Genomic DNA, 18989 nt, shown 5'->3' with positions numbered 1-18989 from the left:
ATTGAGTGTTTAAGGTATATCATCTCTTGTTTCTAAAACAAAAATGCAGTGTTTTACAGATTTGAGAAAACTGATGTGGTGAGCTTAAGTAATTTAGTAAAGTAGTGGAGTTGACATTTAGATACAGGTCATTCTAATGCCAAATCATTGCTCTCACTAAAATGTTACATAAACTCCATGTTTCCATTAATCATTTTCTTTGTGAACCAGTAAGTAGTTTTACATTTTTCTCAAAATGAGTTTTATCAAAAATTAATGCCACTAAGTACTTGGGGCTTTGTATATGATATTAAAATCAGTAAAAACACACTGGTCATTGACATTTTGTTAATTAATATAATCCGTATAATCTCATGCTTATAGGAATTATGCTAAAGGAGCGAAACCAAGTTCAGAAGTTTGATGTCTAAGGTCATTCAAGAGTGAATAATGTGGAGACTAAAGTCTGAAGTCTGGCTTCTAGAACATAAGGCTTTGGCTCTAAAACTTATTTCTGCACTTTCTCCTAAGCCAAGGGTTCTTAATTTTGGTCGTTAGATAGAATTGAGGAAGTCGGTGAACTTGATTGAGGTAAAAGAATGTTTATTTTCACTTGGTTCTAATTGAAATTTAGAATTGAAAAAAAAATGAAAATTCTTGAAATTATTTTTGTTTTGAAATTTCAGTGGTGTAACAAGAGAAATATTTTCATACCATGTTACAGTTTTTGCAGATACCTTGAAATATTGTTTGTTCTTATTACTCTGTTATATGTAAAACTTATTTAATGTGCAAACACATATATTACTAAAATAGAAATTTAAAAGTATTTTGATGACTATAGTTGGTTTATTTTGTGATCCCGTGTATTTCATATACTTAAAAACATTCTGAGATGAGATCCACAGGTTAATTGGATTACTAAAGAGGTCTCCATGGCACAAGAGAGGTTAAGAACCACTTTACTATAAACCAAGTTGCTTGTGGATTGTCTTCTGTAGGAATTCTCTAATCCGGAATCTATGAGTCCTCTTTATTTATGTTCAAAATCTTTTACTTGAGTAAATTTTTATGGAGAGACCCCAGCTTAACTAGATTCTAACTAGAATCAGTGGGATAGATAATAGTAATGATAATATGGTAATAGTGGCATACACATGCATTGTGTTTATGGTGTGTCAGGCTTGCGAAGTTTTTTGCATTTATGCATGTATCTACAGTTACTCAAGCATACTTATGAGGTGTAGGTGGTATTAACATCTCCAGTTTAGAGATAAACTAAGGCACAGAGAATTTAAGTAACTTGCCCAAGATTAAAAGCCAGTGAATTTCAGAATTAGAGCTCTATATTACTTAGCTATACTGCAGTCGAAATCTACAGGCAGACAAGAAATCCTATTGTAAATAATACTTAGATGTCACTTTTTAAAACTTGGTCTTGCAGGCAAAGGGCTATATTGACTTAAGTTGTTTTGTTTTTTTCTTACCTCAGTTCTGAAGGAGACACAATGTCTGCCCCTCTGGGAAGAGGTAAAAATGTTTGGATAATTCACACAATTGTCAAACATTTCCCTATATAAATTTCATTTAAACCAATTCTGCAAGTTTGAAAGAGCTCCCTTTTGGCTGCTAGCGATTTTAAATTTTTGAGCACCAAGGAGACATTGTGCAATTTTTTAATGTTTTTCATGGCTGCTAGCATTTAATTAATTCTTCAGATCATTTTTCCCCCCTCACATATTTTCTGCCAGTTATGTCTGCTCTAGTTGTTTGGTAGTGTTTTTTTTTTTTTTTTTTTTTTTAATTGGGTGTCTGTGTCTGAGTTTTTCCTGAAAATGAATACTTACAACCACTTAGATAGGTAGCAATGTCTTTTATGCACCCTAAGATGCTTTAATAACTCTCACATAACTTTTAAAAATTGTTTTTAATTATAAAATACACGTAACAGAATTTATCATTTTAATCATTTTAATGCATACAGGTCAGTTGTATTAACCTTGTACATTTACAAGGTTGTACAACCATCACCACCATCCATCTCCAGAACTCTTCATCTTGCAAAACTGAAACTTTGTACCCATTAAATAACTCTCCATTCTTCCCTTCCCCCAGATCTTACATAATTAGAAAAAAAAAATTATATTACTTCAAAAATTTTCTGCCTTTTTAAGTAATAACATTTTCCATTTTAGGTTCACCTTAGAGTCTGAAAATAGTGGAATATTTGCCTAGGTGATTTTTCATTAATTTTGTACTACAATAGTCATAGGTAGTGTGCCTTTTGCTCCAAGAACAGTACTTTTTTTTCCCCATTAACTTAAATAATATCTTATAAAAAGTTATTAGATATCACTGACTGAAAACGTTTTAAAAAAAGAGACCTAGAAAAGAAGAAAGTGCTTAAATGAATTGTGAAATGATTGCCAAATAGAATTGTAGATAAGTGAGTAGCCGCGTAGTTTTTGAACAATTTGATTTTAGAATATTTATTGGAACTCGATTCTAGTACATTTAAAAATGAATAAAAGCATTTTCAAATAAAATATGTTTAGGTAGAATGGACTGAAAATGAAGTAGAAATTATTTTTGAAGTGTGAAAAGTAGAATAAAATGCCCGGGAGTGAGCATAAAGATGTAGCAAAGTACATCACGGTGCTTCATAGTACAGTATTTGAAATATTGGTACAGTAACTAGAAATATTGGTATTTAGCTATTTCGTATCAATTTAGATTTGTTCAGGTTATCCACCAGCTTTATATTACTTCCCAGTTAATGGAAGTGATCTATAATGCTAGACATGAACATCTGTGATTTTGGTTCTATACCTAGGAGCTTAAAAAAAGATTTTGACCCTCTGGTTAGTAATGGGATCTGAGTCTATTGCAGAGGAGTGGAAAGTAGAGGAAGTTGAGAAACACTAATCCAACTGTCCATGTGAAGTCATAAAAAAGATTCTAACCTCTTATAATATCTTTTAAGTGAACATGAAAAATGACTCTCACCCCTGATAGTGGTGACAACATTTTAATTTTTCGTTTTTATATTCTGTGTATTGCTTAAGCTTTATTTCGTTTTAAAGTTTAATTCTTGAGAGAGGTTTCCAGTCTTCTTGAAAACGTTGGGAACTTCTGTATTAACGGAGTATGATTTTCTGAAAGGGTTTTGGAATCCTGGGTTCAAATGTTAGCTGTATGACCTGGGACAAGTGACAGTTTTTTTGAGCTTCAAGTTCCTATCTGTAATATGAGATTAATAATTTATTCTGACAGGTTGTGTTCATGGGGTTTGAGGTATATGTATTAAGCCTTGTAATACAGTGTAGGTAGGTAAGGGTTGACAGATGCTATCATTTGATAATCACAGAACTGTATCGTCATGTAAATTGTCCAGTATATAAGTAGTTGCCTTCCAAAATGACTGAAATTTGTGCTTTACATATTAAATATTTCTGGAAATTTTATCAAAACTACATGGTAGTGGCACTGGTAATGGCAATAACTACTGTAAGATAACACTGATTTAAGAGATGGGTAACTTTTTGAGTTTTAATTCCAACCTTGTTACTAATTTGTTCTGATTCTGAGTAGGCCAAACAAGGTAATTACCTTATTTAAATTTTTTTTTGTAGTTTAATAAGACTATGGGTTTAATTGTGCACATAAAACTTTTAAAACAAAATGAAGATCACAGTTATGTTAAAATACAGACTCATTTACAGACTCAAATAGGCACTTTATATTTGCTCTTTAGGAAAAAAAATATTTTTTTAATGTATAAGTTTAAGTAAATATAAGAAAAAGAAACTTGAATATCACACACTCATATTTCCTCCTTTGTCTGTTGCCTTGTTAGACTATTTGAACCAGTCTTTGGTTCAGAAAATATTTCTTTATAAATGGCTGACTCTAAACCAAAGACAAGGGATTACTTTAAATGAATATTTCTAAGGGTAGGACAGGAACTGTTGGCGTAAAGCCATACTCCAAGGATGAAGAGTTAAATCTTGTTTGGTTTATATATTATTAAGGGAAGAGAAAAGCATACTCTATGTTAGGGCACAAAAGTCATGAGTAATCAGGGTCTGTGTAACACATCGTTGGCCTGTATTTCATACCCCTATATACCCTACAAAACAGGGAGACCATACCTCCTGTTTTGTCCTGGACAGTCATAGTCGGTATACTTATTTTCTGGAACAGATGCCTTACCCTGTTTCATTTTGAATAATGTCCTAGTTTGTATGATAGGTTTTAATTTTTCAGACGAGATCAGAGATTCACTGTGGGTTTGTTGGCAGTTTTTCCCACCTATCATTATCAAAGAAACATAGTGTACATAAGATGTTACTAAAATATTTGTTGAACTGGCTGTGGAGAATGAAAATTTGTAGGATTCACAAAAATTTGTAGTTGAGCAAAGTAAGAGAAATAGGATTTTCCTAGTGTTTTGAGTTGGAAGAAGGAAAAAAATAAGAGTAGTGGTTGAGTAATAATGCTAAGATACATATATATGCAGGGTAGCATAAAAGAATGGTTAAGAACATGTACTCTGGGGCCAGCCTGCCTGCTAAGTCTGTGCCACTTTCTAATTATTTGACCGTGGGCAAATTGTTTCTCAGTTTATGAGAATAATGTTAGTATCTATTTCATAAGGTTGTTCAGAGGATCAACAGTTAATATAAAGCACTTAGAGTAGTATCTGATAAACACTGTGAGCTGCTGCTTTCATGTATACTTATGAAAGATAAGTTTCATCTCAGTTTTGTGGTCATTTTCATTTGAAAGTAGCATGGTTTGCTGACTTGATAATATACAGGAATGAAAAGGCACTCTTTCCTGGGAAGGATTATTTTAATATTTAACATTGATATTTGCAGGGTTTTTTTTTTTTTTTTCAGTTCATTTGTGTAGTTACTGGCATCAGATGACCAGTTTGAAGTAAAATGGCTCAGTATTTTGAGGACTATTTAAATTATTTAAATTCTAAGTATAAATAGGATTCTCAGTCTTTAATAAGGAGGTTCATAAATCTCATTGTAGAACTTTCTAGGGAGAAGTCTATAGTTTTGATTATATTTTCATTGTAATCCATGATTCCCTAAGTTAAACGACTAACCAAGGAAGGTCTTAGTTTTGTTTTGTTTATTAAACAATTATCAGATGTCATTTGACTGAGGTAGTGGGAATTTGGGGATCTATCTAGTGGATATAAGGCTTGTCATTCCCTCTAATATCAGGGGACCAACAGTAATAGCTTTATTGATGAATAGACTTCACATTTCCTTCCACAGTGGAGAGTAAGTGAATCCTGATTCTAACAGCTTAGAGAGCTTGGGGAAAATGACAGGGTGGTTTAGGTACCTTGCTATTTATTCAAAGTTTGAGCCCCCAATTAGCAACAAACTTCCTTACCCAGGAGCTTGTTAGAATACAGATTCTCTGTTCATATATCTGGGTGCTGAATCAGAATCTGCATTTTATCAAGATTTCTTACATGATTCTTATGCACAGTAAAGTTTGAGAACCACTTATCTAGTACATATTCATCCATTGATTCATTTTACAAATTTTATTGTTGGCCTCCTATGTGCCTAGTCACTGTTCAAGGCACTAAAGAGCAGTAAACCATAAACAAGGTCACTGCCATTGTGGAGCTTGCAGACAAGATAATTCAATTTAGGATAAATGCTTTGTGATAGAGGGTAAATTTTATTGCATAAACTGCCATGAATATTATTGTTATTTTTTTTAACTGAAAATTAGCTATACTTTAACCCTAGGGTAAAAGCGATTATGGGACTGAATTGACTTCTGCCCTGGGGACCCTAGTTCTTATCTGGTGGCTATTTTCTGTATTCATTTGTTCAGGAGTATCAGCTACTGTGGGCAGAAGTGGAGCCAAGGACCATTTGGCTTGGTGAGGAGATTTATACTATTCTTTAAATAGTATGTAACTAATTGTCTTAAAAGTTTTCTCTAAGGCAACTGTGATGTACTGGTTTAGAGCTACTGTAGTGTAGTGGCAGACTCCCTAGACTGCCTAGGTTCAGATTCTGGCTCTGTCTTACTAGCTGTGCAACCTCGGGCAGATTACTTTACCTTCACGTAAAGTAACTTCTTCCTTATCTGCAGAATGTGGATGATAATGGTATTTAACTGAAGTTGTTATGAAGACAAATGAAATATTTTCTAAATGTTATTATTCTATCTGAATGGGTGAAAAATTCCCAGTTTAATTTTCATTTTTGCTTTCCATAAAATACCCCTAAGCATCTTCTTTTAGGACCCTGAAAGTTTTTTGTATTGTAATTTTTATAAGAGTTTATTTGAGCCAAACTGTTGACATTTGCCAGGGAACAAGATCTCAAACGCTCTGAGGTCCCTGAAGTGTTATGCTGGATAAAATGACAAGTGTTCATTTTGTATCTTTTTTTTTTTTTTTTTTTTTTTAAGTACTTGAAATTTAGCGATCCTCTCAATGTTGGAGATGTGAAAATTAAACCTGGGAGATTTATCTGCCATGAGGCAAATAAGTTTACTCAATTTATTTAATTTTTTTTTTCTGTTTCTCAACATTTGTAGGTTTAAGTGACATAGAATTTCTTTCTGATAGTAAATAGGTAAATTAAACAAATGGTTATGTATGTGATCAAAGAGATGGCTTTATCATGTTTGTGGTGACTTTCCTAACTCATAGTTCTGACAATTTGGTGTTTTATTTTTTGAGGATATATCCTTGCATACTGAATGTATGTTAGCAGGTAGTTTCAGCAGGCCCTTGGGCAGTTTACGTCCTTTAATAGATACATAACTGTAGCCTCAAGGTCTTTATTTCTAGTTCTGTGGTAGAGTTAAGGATTTCAATTCAGTTCTTTATTAAATTGTAGTCAGTAGATGAATCAAATGTGGTTATCTAGAGTTTAAATGAAAAAATAAGTCTTCTATTTAAACCGACTTGACAGATTCATTATTGTATCATTTTAAAGACTTATAGAAAAACACATCAACTTTTTTTTAATGGACATGTTTAGTTTCTAGTTTTTGTTGAGTAATTTTGTAAAGGACACCCTGTGTATAAAGCCCTTAGCTAAAATTCACTGCAGTAGGTCAAAGAGTGAACATTTTTGAAGTTTTTCATATCAGTATTGACAAATTGCTTTCCAAAAGTGTTACTATTGCCCAATTTACTGTATCTTTGTTGGCATCAGGTATTCTCATTTGTAAAATTCACTACATAGGTTAAAATGAAGTAATTGATTTATTTCGTGTTTCTTCAATGACTAGTGTGTTTGAATGTTTCCAGTGTTTATTAGTTTTTTGGGTCTTTTTGCTTGTTCGTGCTTTTCTTTTCAGTTGGTAGGTTCTATAAGCTTTCTTCTTTGAAGATAATAGTTTTTTATGTCACTTGCCAAGAATGATTTTACGAGTTGATGTGTCTTTTATTCAGATCTCAAATTTTTCATTATATATTTTCTAATTATAAAAGTAATGATGTTAATTATATATTTTCTAATTGTAAAGTAATGATGTTAACTGTAGGAAAATACAGAAAAGCACAAAAATGAAAAGAATGCTACTGCTTAGAGGTAACCAGTGATAACACTAATTTTTAATCTCTCTAGTTTTTTCTATGCTTTGCATTATTTCATAAAATTAAATTATTTTTATAATAAGAACAGTTAGCTTAATTTTTTTTCCTCCAAGTTTCTGTGAACATTTCTATGTCTTCTACAATTAAAAAAACTATTTTGAAACAACATAGACTCTCAAGATGTTGCTCAAAAAATATACAGGATGGTCCTATGTACTTTTTGCCCAGTTTCCTCCAGTAGTAACACCTTATATAACTATAGTTTGATACAAAGACAAGCAAATCAACATTGGTACAATCCACAGAACCTACTCAGGTTTCACCAGTTTTATGTACAGTCTGGTTTTAAGGCTCTGAGATATTCTGTTAATGTCTGGGCTGTAGTTATTGAACAAATTACCTGTAGTTTGGTGTCTTAGACCATTTGGGCTGCTGTAACAATATCAGACTCTGGGTAGCTTAGAAACAACAGAAATTTGTTTTTGAGAAGTCCAGGATCATGCTGCTAGCAAATTTGGTGTTTGGTGAGGGCTTTCTGGTTCATAGATGGTGCCTTTTCTCTGTGTTCTCACATGGTGAAAGGGACTAGGGAGCTCGCTGGTGTCTCTTTTAGAAGACATGAATCCCCATTTGTGAGGGGCTCCACTCTCATGATTTAAGCATCTCCCAGAGGCCCCACCTCCCAATACCATTATATTTGGCATTAGGATTTCAACATATGAATTTGAGAGGTATGCAGATATTCAGATCATAGTGGGATGTTTCTAATTTTTCACTATTATAAAATTAGTGTGGTAAACATTCTTGTAGTTACATATTTTTGTCTATCTTTCGAGTAGAATTTCTGACATAGAATTTCTAGACCAAAAATGTATGTTTTAAGGCTTATGATAATTACATGAATTACAGCAGTTAACTGATTGTTTCTTTTTATTCTTGTCAAAATGATGTTAAGTAGTTTAATAGGTAAAAATGATACTTCGTATTCATGCTTATCCTTTGTACATTTTTCCTGTTTGGCAAATACCTTAGTAATTTCTAGTTCTATTGTTAATAGGTTGGTGGTACAACTTTTCAGACCTTTTCTGTTTTTACATACTTATAAATCTGTACAGTGATTTTTATGTGTTAACATAAATGCTAAAACAAAGTACTTATTGTTTTTCAACTTGATTTTTTTTCACTGAGCAACATATGTTGGAGCATTTTCCATAACAGTGTATATAGGCCTATCTTCTTTAACTTTTATAGTATTATGTGTTACAAAATATACTACATTTTATTTAACAATTTCCCAAAAGTGAGCTTTGGGTTGTTTTCAGTCTTTCCCTCATGGGGTCAGTGTTGCAGTGTACATCCTTATATATGTTGTCTTGTGTACATTAATGGCTTTTCAAGTGTATATTCTTAACTAGGCTGGTGACAATATAAATGTGCCCAGGAGTACTGCTTGTTTATATGCCATAGACAGCACACTTTGATTATTCTTGGCACCACTAGCCAGGAACACATCAGATTTATGGATAGTAGTATGCTGCTGAAAATCATCTACTTACTTATTTTGATTGATTATTAAATGCTTAATGAAATAATACATTTCATCAGTAAAAGATAATTTTTTAATCATAATTTCCCAACATTTGGGTATTTATAAATTAAGTATATATGGCATAGCATATTGTGTATATTAAATATTAACCTTAATCTCTTGGGGCCAATTTTTGGGTAGATTTCTACATTTGGGTAGCTTTCAATATGCCATATTATGAGTCAGGCCTCTTCAGTGTACCTACTAGTCAAAACTCAGATTCCCAGGTTCTCATTGATCTAGGTGGATGCGAGCATATTGCCGCAGCACAGCCACTAGTCAGACACATCCACAGATGACTTCTATTTGAAAATACACTGTAAGTCAATGAGGGTTCTATTCACAACTTCCATTTTGCAGGCAGTGGCAGTAGAGATGGTCAGCTTGAAGTGAAGTTAATAGTTGTAAGGTTGAGTTCCTAATGGAAAAGTGGCTTAGGTACTGGCAGTAGTAAAGGTGGTGATGGATTTAAATTTTGGCATTTAGTGCTTGGTGGCATTATGGTTAGTGATTTCCTCATCAAGGCGCTTCTGCAACATTATTTTGGATCTGTTTTTTCAGTCCTTCTAGTGACAGTAACACTATACTTCAATGTTACCTTTCTCTTTAGCCAGAGTGGATTCTGAATACTGATAAAAAAAAAAAAGAAAAAAGAAAAAAAAAAGAACCTCGATAAGATACTTTTGGCACAGTACACAGTGTTGGCTTGTTTACATAGTGGCAAATATAAAGATGACTTGCTTTCTAAAATTCTTCTTTAGAGTTTTGAAAATAGTACCTGGTACCTGTATTAGCAGGGCTAAATGGTGGTACTATAAGAGAACTAATTGGTTTCCTCCCTGAGATAATTACGATATGAGGTAACTGTGAATTAACATCTCTAAGCTAAGATTTTGCTATGATTATTCAAATGGTGCTATTTTCAAGATGCTTTTGCTCCTGCAAGTTTTAGCATTTTATTATTGGTTTTGATGTTATCGTAAAAGCTTTTAGTGGCCCTAAAACTAAAAGCCGAGAAGCACTTTTAAAAAAATAAATGAAGAGTGTATCAACTTTGCTGGTCTAGCATGCTAGAAAGGTAATTGCAGTTGCTAAACATTAATTCCTTTTTTATACGTATTCAAATAGACAGTTGGAAGTCTACTCTTGCCTGCTTTATATTAATAGCTGAAATAGAAGAGGAAGACCTAGTTTCTGCCTTCCGTGAGTCCACTGCCTAATTGTAAAGACCACGTTTTTAAATAAACAGAGTAACAAAATTGAGGTTATGTATAAACAAAGAAGAAAAGAGGATGTAGTGATCCTAACAAATGAAGTTAGGGGCATAAAGTCTGTAGAAACTATAAGGAGTTTGGTAGAGTAGGCATTACATTTTTTAAAAAGGGGAAACTGGGGCTAATAATTGCATAATTCCTGGGTGGCAAAATAAAGTTAATGTTTTTTCCTGTTATACCATAGTTGCCTCTCAGTAGTTGGAATTATATTTCAATTTAGTTTCCTTAAGATAATATTGGTACTTTTTTAAAAGAAATATTATGACTTAGATATTCTGAAAAATAGCTGAAAATGTTGGTTAAAATATTTTTTAAAAAAATTATTAGAGGAGAGTTTTAAGCTGGTGAGAAAGCAAATGAAATCTTCAGACCAAAAACAATCAAAGTACTAATTCAGAGAGATGAGCAATAAACCCAGGGGCTATCCTTACACATCTATTGATTCTTAGTGGCCCAGAGATTTGGTTTTAATTAACCATACTTAGAGGCAGGACACAAAGTAAACTGCGGGGCGGGGTGGGTGGGGTAGGGGGTGGGGGGATAAAGCTATCCCAGAGAAAAGGAAGCTTGTCAGTTTTCATCTTGGCTCTAGATTGGTAGGGAGAGGTCTTCCTTAATAATTCTATACATAAATCCTCTTTGCTGCCAAAGTAGGGCAGAATTCACACTACCTGTTGTTGCCCCAAAAAAGCCCATTTTGAAAATTTAAAATACCAGATTGATAGTCTTACTATGTAGTCATCTAGCATAAGGCAAACAAATCTGCTGGAGAGCATATTTTAAACATAGTCTTTAAAATTTCCACAAATGAAGTTCCAAGGAAAACGGGCTTACACTATAAAATCATAAAACATGTAAGTAATCATGAGCATGATTTAGCAGAAACAAGTCATAAACCCTCAAAGATTGTTGATATTGGAATTATATTTCAAATATAGACTCAGAATGCTTAATATGCTTAAAGGAAGATACAGAAAGGACGGTCAAGAGACAAAAGGAACTGTAAGAAACAAAAAAAAAAAAGAAAAGAGAAGTAAGAAACCTCCAGGTCAAGTTGAATACATCTTAGAAACAGCTGAGGAGAGAATTGATAAATTGGAAGATCTTAAGAAATTGTTCAGAATGTAATTCCTTAGAAAAGCAAAGAAATTGAAAATGGGAAAGAGATCGGTACAAAGAGGTGGAACATGGGATGAGAAGGTGTACAATATTTTATGGGAGTTCCGGAAGGAAGTAATAGAGCAGTTGGTGGAGAGGCAATATTTGAAGAAATAATGGCTGAGAATTTTACAGAATCGATGAAAGATGCATCAGATTTCAAAGAGCTCAGTAAATCCCAAGTAAAATAAATCACACTTAGGCTTATGATTGCAATACTGCAAAATACCATTGATAGAGATTCAGCAACTAGAGATAAAAGAGATTAGGAAGACTAATGGCCGATTTCTGTTCAGTAATAGTACAAACCAGAAGGCAGTGGAGATGTCTTTAATGTGCTGAAAGGGAATATGTAGCTACCAAGAATTCTGTATACAGCAAAGGTAGAGGGTAAAAATAAAGATATTTTCAGAAAAACCACAATTGAGAGTCTACTAAAAAAAAAATCTTAATGGTGTCTTTGGAGAAGGAAAATGACTTCAGAAGAAAAGTCAAATGCAAGAAAGAATGAGGATCACAGAAAATAGTCAACGTTTATGTAAATTTAAAAATAAACTTTTTTTTTAAAGTAATAAGCTTTCTTAAGTTTCATGTTTTTTTATGACTAAAACTCAAGGCCACATTTTAGTAGAATACTTTATTAATGAAATACTTTACAAGGGAAAGAAATCCTTGATATGGTTATTGTAGTAGATCAAGTTCCCTTGTAGCCCACATGTCCACGTGTTTATGTACTTTTTGCAGTTGTAATAATCTATGGGTTGTAATCATTTTATGGTTAATACTGACCTCTACTTAATTTCTGTGTGTCTTTAGTTGGCTACATTATTTCTCATAGGATAACCTATAAAAGGGAGATAGGTACTAGTACATATGAATTTTTTTTAATTTTTTTTTTTTTTTAATTTTTTTTAAGCGAGGCAACCCTTTGGTTGGCCTCAGAGATCGCAAGGACCATGTCAGTTTACAATCCCTTATTTTTTTATTTTTTATGCCTACAGCACCTGGTCTTCCTAGGTGGTCTCCTATCCAAGTACTAACCAGCCCTGGCCCTGCTTAGCTTCCAGCCCTGCTTAGCTTCCGGGATCAGACTTGTTCAGGGTGGCATAGCTGTAGGTCATATAGATTTTTTTAAGTAGATGAGATGATACATGTAAAGCATTCAGTGTAGCACCTAGCCCACAGAATTGCTTAACACATTTGCTTTTGTTATTTTGGTTCTGTTTTTTTTTTTTTTTTTTTTTTTTTTTACTACATTGTGTGAAAGCATTTTCCATTTTGATTTTTTTCATATCCCATGAACTTTAAGATGGATATTTGTTGCACATTGTAACTTCTGAAAATTGGGATACGCCTTAAAGTATTTGGTATGTCACAGTTTAATCAATGGCAATTTTTAATTTGTGACTTGTTAGTACCTCTTTAGATTTTATGAAATGTGGTAATGTATCTTGGTAATTTTGAATGACTGTGTAGTACTTTACCAGTGAGTGTGTCATAATTTCTTTGTTCCTCGTCTGACTTTGGGTTAACTCCAATTCTTGGCTTTTATAATGTTAATATGTAGGAATGATTTGCACTATTTTATACAATCTCCAGTAAAGAATGAGTTTGCAAATTTTACGCCAATGTGAGAATTATTTTTAAGTGCTTTGCTAATTTAATAAGTGTAAATTTTTTTATTTTCATATTTGTGTACATATATGTGTATTTTTTCTAGAATTTTATTTTTTGGTCTTTGTTTTTAATTTTTCATTACAGTTTTATATTCTTTAGTCCTCCATCTATCTTGTGATTTGCATATATTTCTTCAAAGCTAATTTTCTATGACATAATAGTTTATATTTAACTTTTAACTTCACCTTGAAGTTATTTTGATATAATGTATTAGTGTTTGTGTAGTATACTTTTGAGAGTGAGACAGCTGAATTACTTTCTGTTTAAAATCAACATGCTTTATAAAAAAGGACATGGGGTATTTATACTGAGTTGTAATTGCTTTTCAAGTATTAATACAGTTTAGTTCTTAAAATAAGGAATTCTTACCTCAGTTTACAGCTAAGAAAATTGACACTCAAATGAGTTAAGAAATTTTCCCATGATCACACAATCGTTAATGTTTGGGTTTTGAATTCACGTGTCATTTTAGACCCTCAGCCATTGTATGTTTAAATAATAATTATTAACTACCTTGAAATAACAATTGCTATTTTGCTTTACTAAAGCTACATACTACTCTGTATAACAGTTTTATAAGTTAGAGATATTTCTAGTGGGTGTATGACCCCTTCATTCTCTACCTTTTTCATTTATTAAGATTCATAAGATCAGTTTTTCTTTTTGACAGCTGTAGTCTTTTATTATTTTCCATTTTCTTGGGTAGGAACATAACTGGTCTTCTCAGAATTGAGGAAAAGGTGGGAAGGGTAGATATGTAAATACATAGGTTTTCTTCTATTAAAATGCTTAATATCAGATTAAATGCTGTTGACATGGCAGGAAGGGTAGGTAGGCTATCACGAACTCTTCACAGTTCTTTTCTCCCATCAATCAGAAATTAAGCTGTACCTAAATTCTCAAATTAGTCAGCTCAGTTCCAAAGGCAAAGTGATAGGAGACTACTGCTGTGGTGAAGGCAGAAAGGGGGTTATTGTGTGTAGAGAATTTAAAAACACTAATAAATTGACCAAAAAGCATATGCTTATTATTCTATACCTGGCAATTATAAACTGTGTCAGCAATAAAATACTGCCACTACCACCACCATTTCAGGCCCAGCTCTTGCTCCCAAAATGTGAATGAATCGACATGGAAAAGGATGTTGCATCTGAGCTCTCTCCTTTTTCTCTAATTGGGTTTCAGTTGATGAGCAAAATTTAAAAATATATGGTAAGCTGTAGAGTGTAATTAAACAATAAATCAATGTTTCATTTATACATCAGTCATGTTAGTTATAATAGTTTCATAGTATGGAAACTCAAACTCAAGTAAAAAAATTGGTTTATTAGATTAAAAGTTTACAGGGGAATTTTATGGGGCATAATTGCAGGAAGTACACTTAGGCCTCCCAGAAGCTGAGTCTTCTGGTAACTCTGGGGGATCTGCAGTTCTCCCTACTTGGAGTCCTGCTTTGATTGCCCATATTTAGGTGTTGATGATACCTTAAAGGTTGATTTTTTTTTTTTTTTTTTTTTTTTTAGCTACATGAACCAGTGTCAGTTGTAAGAATTCCCTCCATATGGAACATATAATTTCCTGATAAGTGGCTTAGTGTGTATGAGTTATTTTTCATGAAAGCGGAATCCCCAGTATATGCAGATTATAAGCTTAAGTAATTCCTTGTCCTTTGAATCGACCTTCTGGTACCTTCTTCCCAGGAAGGGTAGGCTGTCATAAAAGGGAAGGGCCTCTGGCTAAGAGACAGTTAAAAGTAACTTTCTAGAAAGAGGGTAAACTTTTCTAAGGGTCATTAATGTGCTTGAGGAGGAGGATCAAGACCTCTTCGGTTGAATGAAGTAAGAGAAGTGTATTTGTATATACTGCTTGCTTTCTCTCTCTCCATCTTTTGAATACTCTTCTCCCCACCCTCCATACTGTGATTCATTTCTGCTTTACACTTCTATGTGTATCTGTGATTAGATGATACATGCAAAAGATCACTTTATTTTTTTTTTAAATTTATTTATTTATATATTTTTTATGGTGACATTGGTTAACAAAATAAAAGATCACTTTAGATGGTAATATGATAGTTATGTTGTGGACATTAAAAATATACAATTTCAGGACAAGTGGAAAAGCACAGTAAGGCAGAGTGCTGTTTTATACTTGGGAAGAAATTTCCAGTGATAGAATCCTTCAGACTGAAAGGCATCTGTCACAGCTTGGATGGCAATAAAAATTATATATTCTGGAAAATCGCTCTAGGTAACTCAAAAATTTGCTCTAGATGCACAAATATATTCTAATGTCAAAAATATGTGAATAGTTTGAATAAATGTTATGACATTTGCGAGTAGATTGAAGGTAAAGCAGTGTGGATTTTACATATAGACATTTCAAGTTCATCTACTTAAAAGATTTATATTTTCAAGTTGAGCCAAAAACAAAGTATTTATTGAATGTTTATTACATTGGGATTGTCTTCACATCTAAGTAATGGAAAAATCTCATCTAAATTTTTAGTGCACTGACTTTTAGAATTTACAAATAGATCCTTTGATTATTTAGCAGGTGACATCTAAAGGAACTGGTTTAAATCCTAATGCCAAAGTATGGCAAGAAATTCCTCCTGGAAATACTGATGCCACTCCAGTAACTCATGGAACTGAAAGCTCTTGGCATGAAACAGCAGCCACATCAGGGTCTCATCCTGAGGGTAAGTCCTAAATATTTCATCAGAACAAGTCACATTTTGATTAAACATGTGGCCACACTGGCTTATAGATCTTTGGGGTACGTCCTTTGATTATTTGATTAAATATATTGATAAGTCTTTAACATGTAGTTTGTGTACAATTCTCATATCTAATATTAATGAATTGTCATTTCAAATAATAGCTATATCTTTGGGTCCAGGATTGAATCCATTTATAATATGGTATTTGTACATTAGTTTTGATCTACCATCATTGGCAGTGCTCTTTACTCACTATTTTAGCTTAGGCAAATGACTTAAATTCTCTATGCTTATGTCCTTCATCTGTAAAACAATAATAATAGTAATAATAATTATTATTCTGGGTTTAAGATTTTCTGAGAAGTAAATAAAGTACATGAAGCTGTCAGATAAATAGTGCTATATAAGTTTAAGCTATTGTTAATCATTTTAGCTTATCCATAATTGTCAAAACTTCCTCCCTTGGGAAGAGAATGCTTAACTTAAAACCTTATGTATATTTTCCCAACTGGTAGAATTCCCTGTTATACAAGACATGTTATACAAGACATAGATCCCAGAGTTCATAAAACCAGGATTTGTAGAATTCCTATTTATTTTCAATATGTTTTCTTTTGTACAGGTAATACAGAGATTTCAGATGATATATGTAAGGAATATGAAGTAATGTATTCATCTTGTGAAACCACAAGAAATTCTACAGGCATTGAAGAATCAACAGATGGAATGATTTTAGGGCCAGAAGATCTGAGTTACCAAATATATGACATTTCTGGTAAACTTTATGGTTTTATTAGTAAAATGAGAGTGTGATATGCTCTTCTTTTTCCTTCTACAGTCTCTTTATCATTTTTCTAATAAACCTATGGCATTGATCAGTTTATTTTCTTATTTGAAAGTTTATGTTAATGAAATGTTAGGTGATTATTATAAATACTGTTTTCAAATGACTAACCGTGAAAATTATAATTTAAAAAGGGTTTACTTTATTCTATCAAAGGAAAGTATGAAAATAAAGACAAAAGGAAAAAATAGTCAAGATAGTTAAGAGACCTAAATTACAATCTTTCATAGGGTCCAAATTTCTTGGTCTATTAGTTGGGATCATTGCAAGTTTATCAATTTTTCCATCACTTTTGTCAGTGTGAAATGCATTTATAAATGTGAAATTGTGAGAATTAATTTTAAGGAAAAGGTTATATTAAAAACATGGTTCTACTATTCCACTTGTGAAATACGGTTTCCTTACATTCATTCAACTGGCATGGATTAGTAGTTGATTGAATTTAAAATAGATGAAATTTGAAAGAAAATGAAAATAGACCCAAACTACCTAACTTTATTTTTCTGATTTCTAAAGGGTCTCTTTGGAAAATAAATGTAAAAAGGAGGGAGTAGGTATTTTTATTGCAGCTTAGTTCTGACTTCAGTCAAGGTATATATACCTTTGTCGTCAGTTTTCTTACTGGACTGGGTATCAGCTTATAGGTTGATTTCTGAAGTGGAATGGGGTGATATTTCCGTGTAATAATTTAAGGTGGTAGGATCTGCTTCCTACTTGTGGTCATAATATACCTAACTACTGGCTACTTTGAACACAGAAGAGGTTTATATGATGTGGCAACCTGTTGGTATTCTGCGTTTTCTATAATGATATTGAAAGGTTAAATGAGGGTATTGCTTATTTGGCTAGCATTTGGGTGGATAAATTTTGTATTAGAAGGATTGCATATACATAGAAATAGAATACTTCTTATATTCATTTTAATGAAATTAATTTACTATCTAATATCACTTCAAATCTTGAGTAGTAAGACAAGGTAATAAAATTATGCACAAAATGTATTTATCTTTACATACATCCTATTGTCTGTATTTAAAAGAAATTATTAATGCTTTTTAAGAAGAAGACAAGTTACATGCTTTGAGTCTAATGTTTTGTGTAAGAGTCTAATAAGAGTGATAGTTTTCGAAGCTTGAGTCTTGAAAAAAAGTCTTATGTTCTGTGCTTAAATAATAGAAAGCATAGAAGACTGTTATAGAGTTGATCTGATCACTTTGGACATCCGAGTGCTTTACATAGTCCTAGGAAGATAATGGTGCTGTAAAATCAAGAAATGAAGAGTATTAAGAGATAGAAGTTTTTTTTATTACATTCTTTTTTTTTTAATTTATTTTAATTTGTTTCAAGTATACAATACATTGGTTAGACATCTATATAGTTCGTAAAATGATCCTCCCATTCGCTCCCTCCCTCCCCTGACTTGCCACTTAGCCATCATATTAATGCTAACTGCGCTGTGCTCCCCATCCCCACGACCATCCATTGGCTACTAATTTGTACAACTTTAACCCTTCACCCCATTCTCCCAGCCCTCCAAACCCCCCTCTCCTCTGTCCATCACCAAATTGTCTGCTGTATTTGTGGGTCAGTTTTTGATTAGACGGTTCTTTTTATTCCTTAGATTCCACATATTAGTGAACTCTTATAGTATTTATCTTTTTCTGTCTGACTTAGATACTTTCTAGGTCCATCAAACCAATATCTTTTTTCATCCTTTTTCTTTTAGTCTGTGTGTGTCTTTTAATCTGAAGTGTCTCTTACACATAACATGTAGGGGTCCTGTTTTCCTTTCCATTCATCAATCTTTTAGTTGGAGCACTTAATTCTTTTCCATTTGAGGTACTTATTGATAGGAATATAATTATTACCATTCTTTATTCTTGTTTTTGATACATATTTTTTCTTAAAGAAGTCCCTCCAACATTTCCTGTAATACTGGCTTGGTGGTAATAAATTCCTTCAGCTTATTTCTGTCTGAGAAGCTCTTTATCTGTTCTTCAACTCTAAATGATAGCTTTGCTGGATAAATTATTCTTGGTTGTAGATCCTGGGTCTTCATTCTGTCGAATCTTTTTTGCCAAGCCCTTCTGTCCTGCATAGTTTCTTTTGAGAAATCAGGTACCAGTCTTACGGGTTTTCTCTTATTAGTAACT

The 18989-nt window shown here is 32.8% G+C and overlaps 1 protein-coding gene across 8 annotated transcripts in view; it reads left to right on the top strand.

Annotated features, from left to right (window-relative positions):
• LARP4 (La ribonucleoprotein 4) overlaps window positions 1–18989 on the top strand; it is a 144122-nt gene that overhangs the window by 84917 nt on the left and 40216 nt on the right. For 7 of the 8 annotated variants that reach the window (XM_016151829.2, XM_036236240.1, XM_036236239.1 and 4 more), the window contains 2 exons: window positions 15824–15971; window positions 16615–16767. In XM_016151829.2, the coding sequence (XP_016007315.1) occupies window positions 15824–15971; window positions 16615–16767 (301 nt within the window). The remainder of the gene's footprint in view (window positions 1–15823; window positions 15972–16614; window positions 16768–18989) is intronic. The other variant, XM_016151828.2, reaches the window with a different exon arrangement.

This window comes from Rousettus aegyptiacus, unplaced genomic scaffold (genome assembly GCF_014176215.1).
Source record: "Rousettus aegyptiacus isolate mRouAeg1 unplaced genomic scaffold, mRouAeg1.p scaffold_m13_p_2, whole genome shotgun sequence".
NCBI classification, from domain to species: domain Eukaryota; kingdom Metazoa; phylum Chordata; class Mammalia; order Chiroptera; family Pteropodidae; genus Rousettus; species Rousettus aegyptiacus.
Note: the sequence above shows the minus strand (reverse complement) of the source record. Positions and strands in the feature narration are given on the sequence as shown.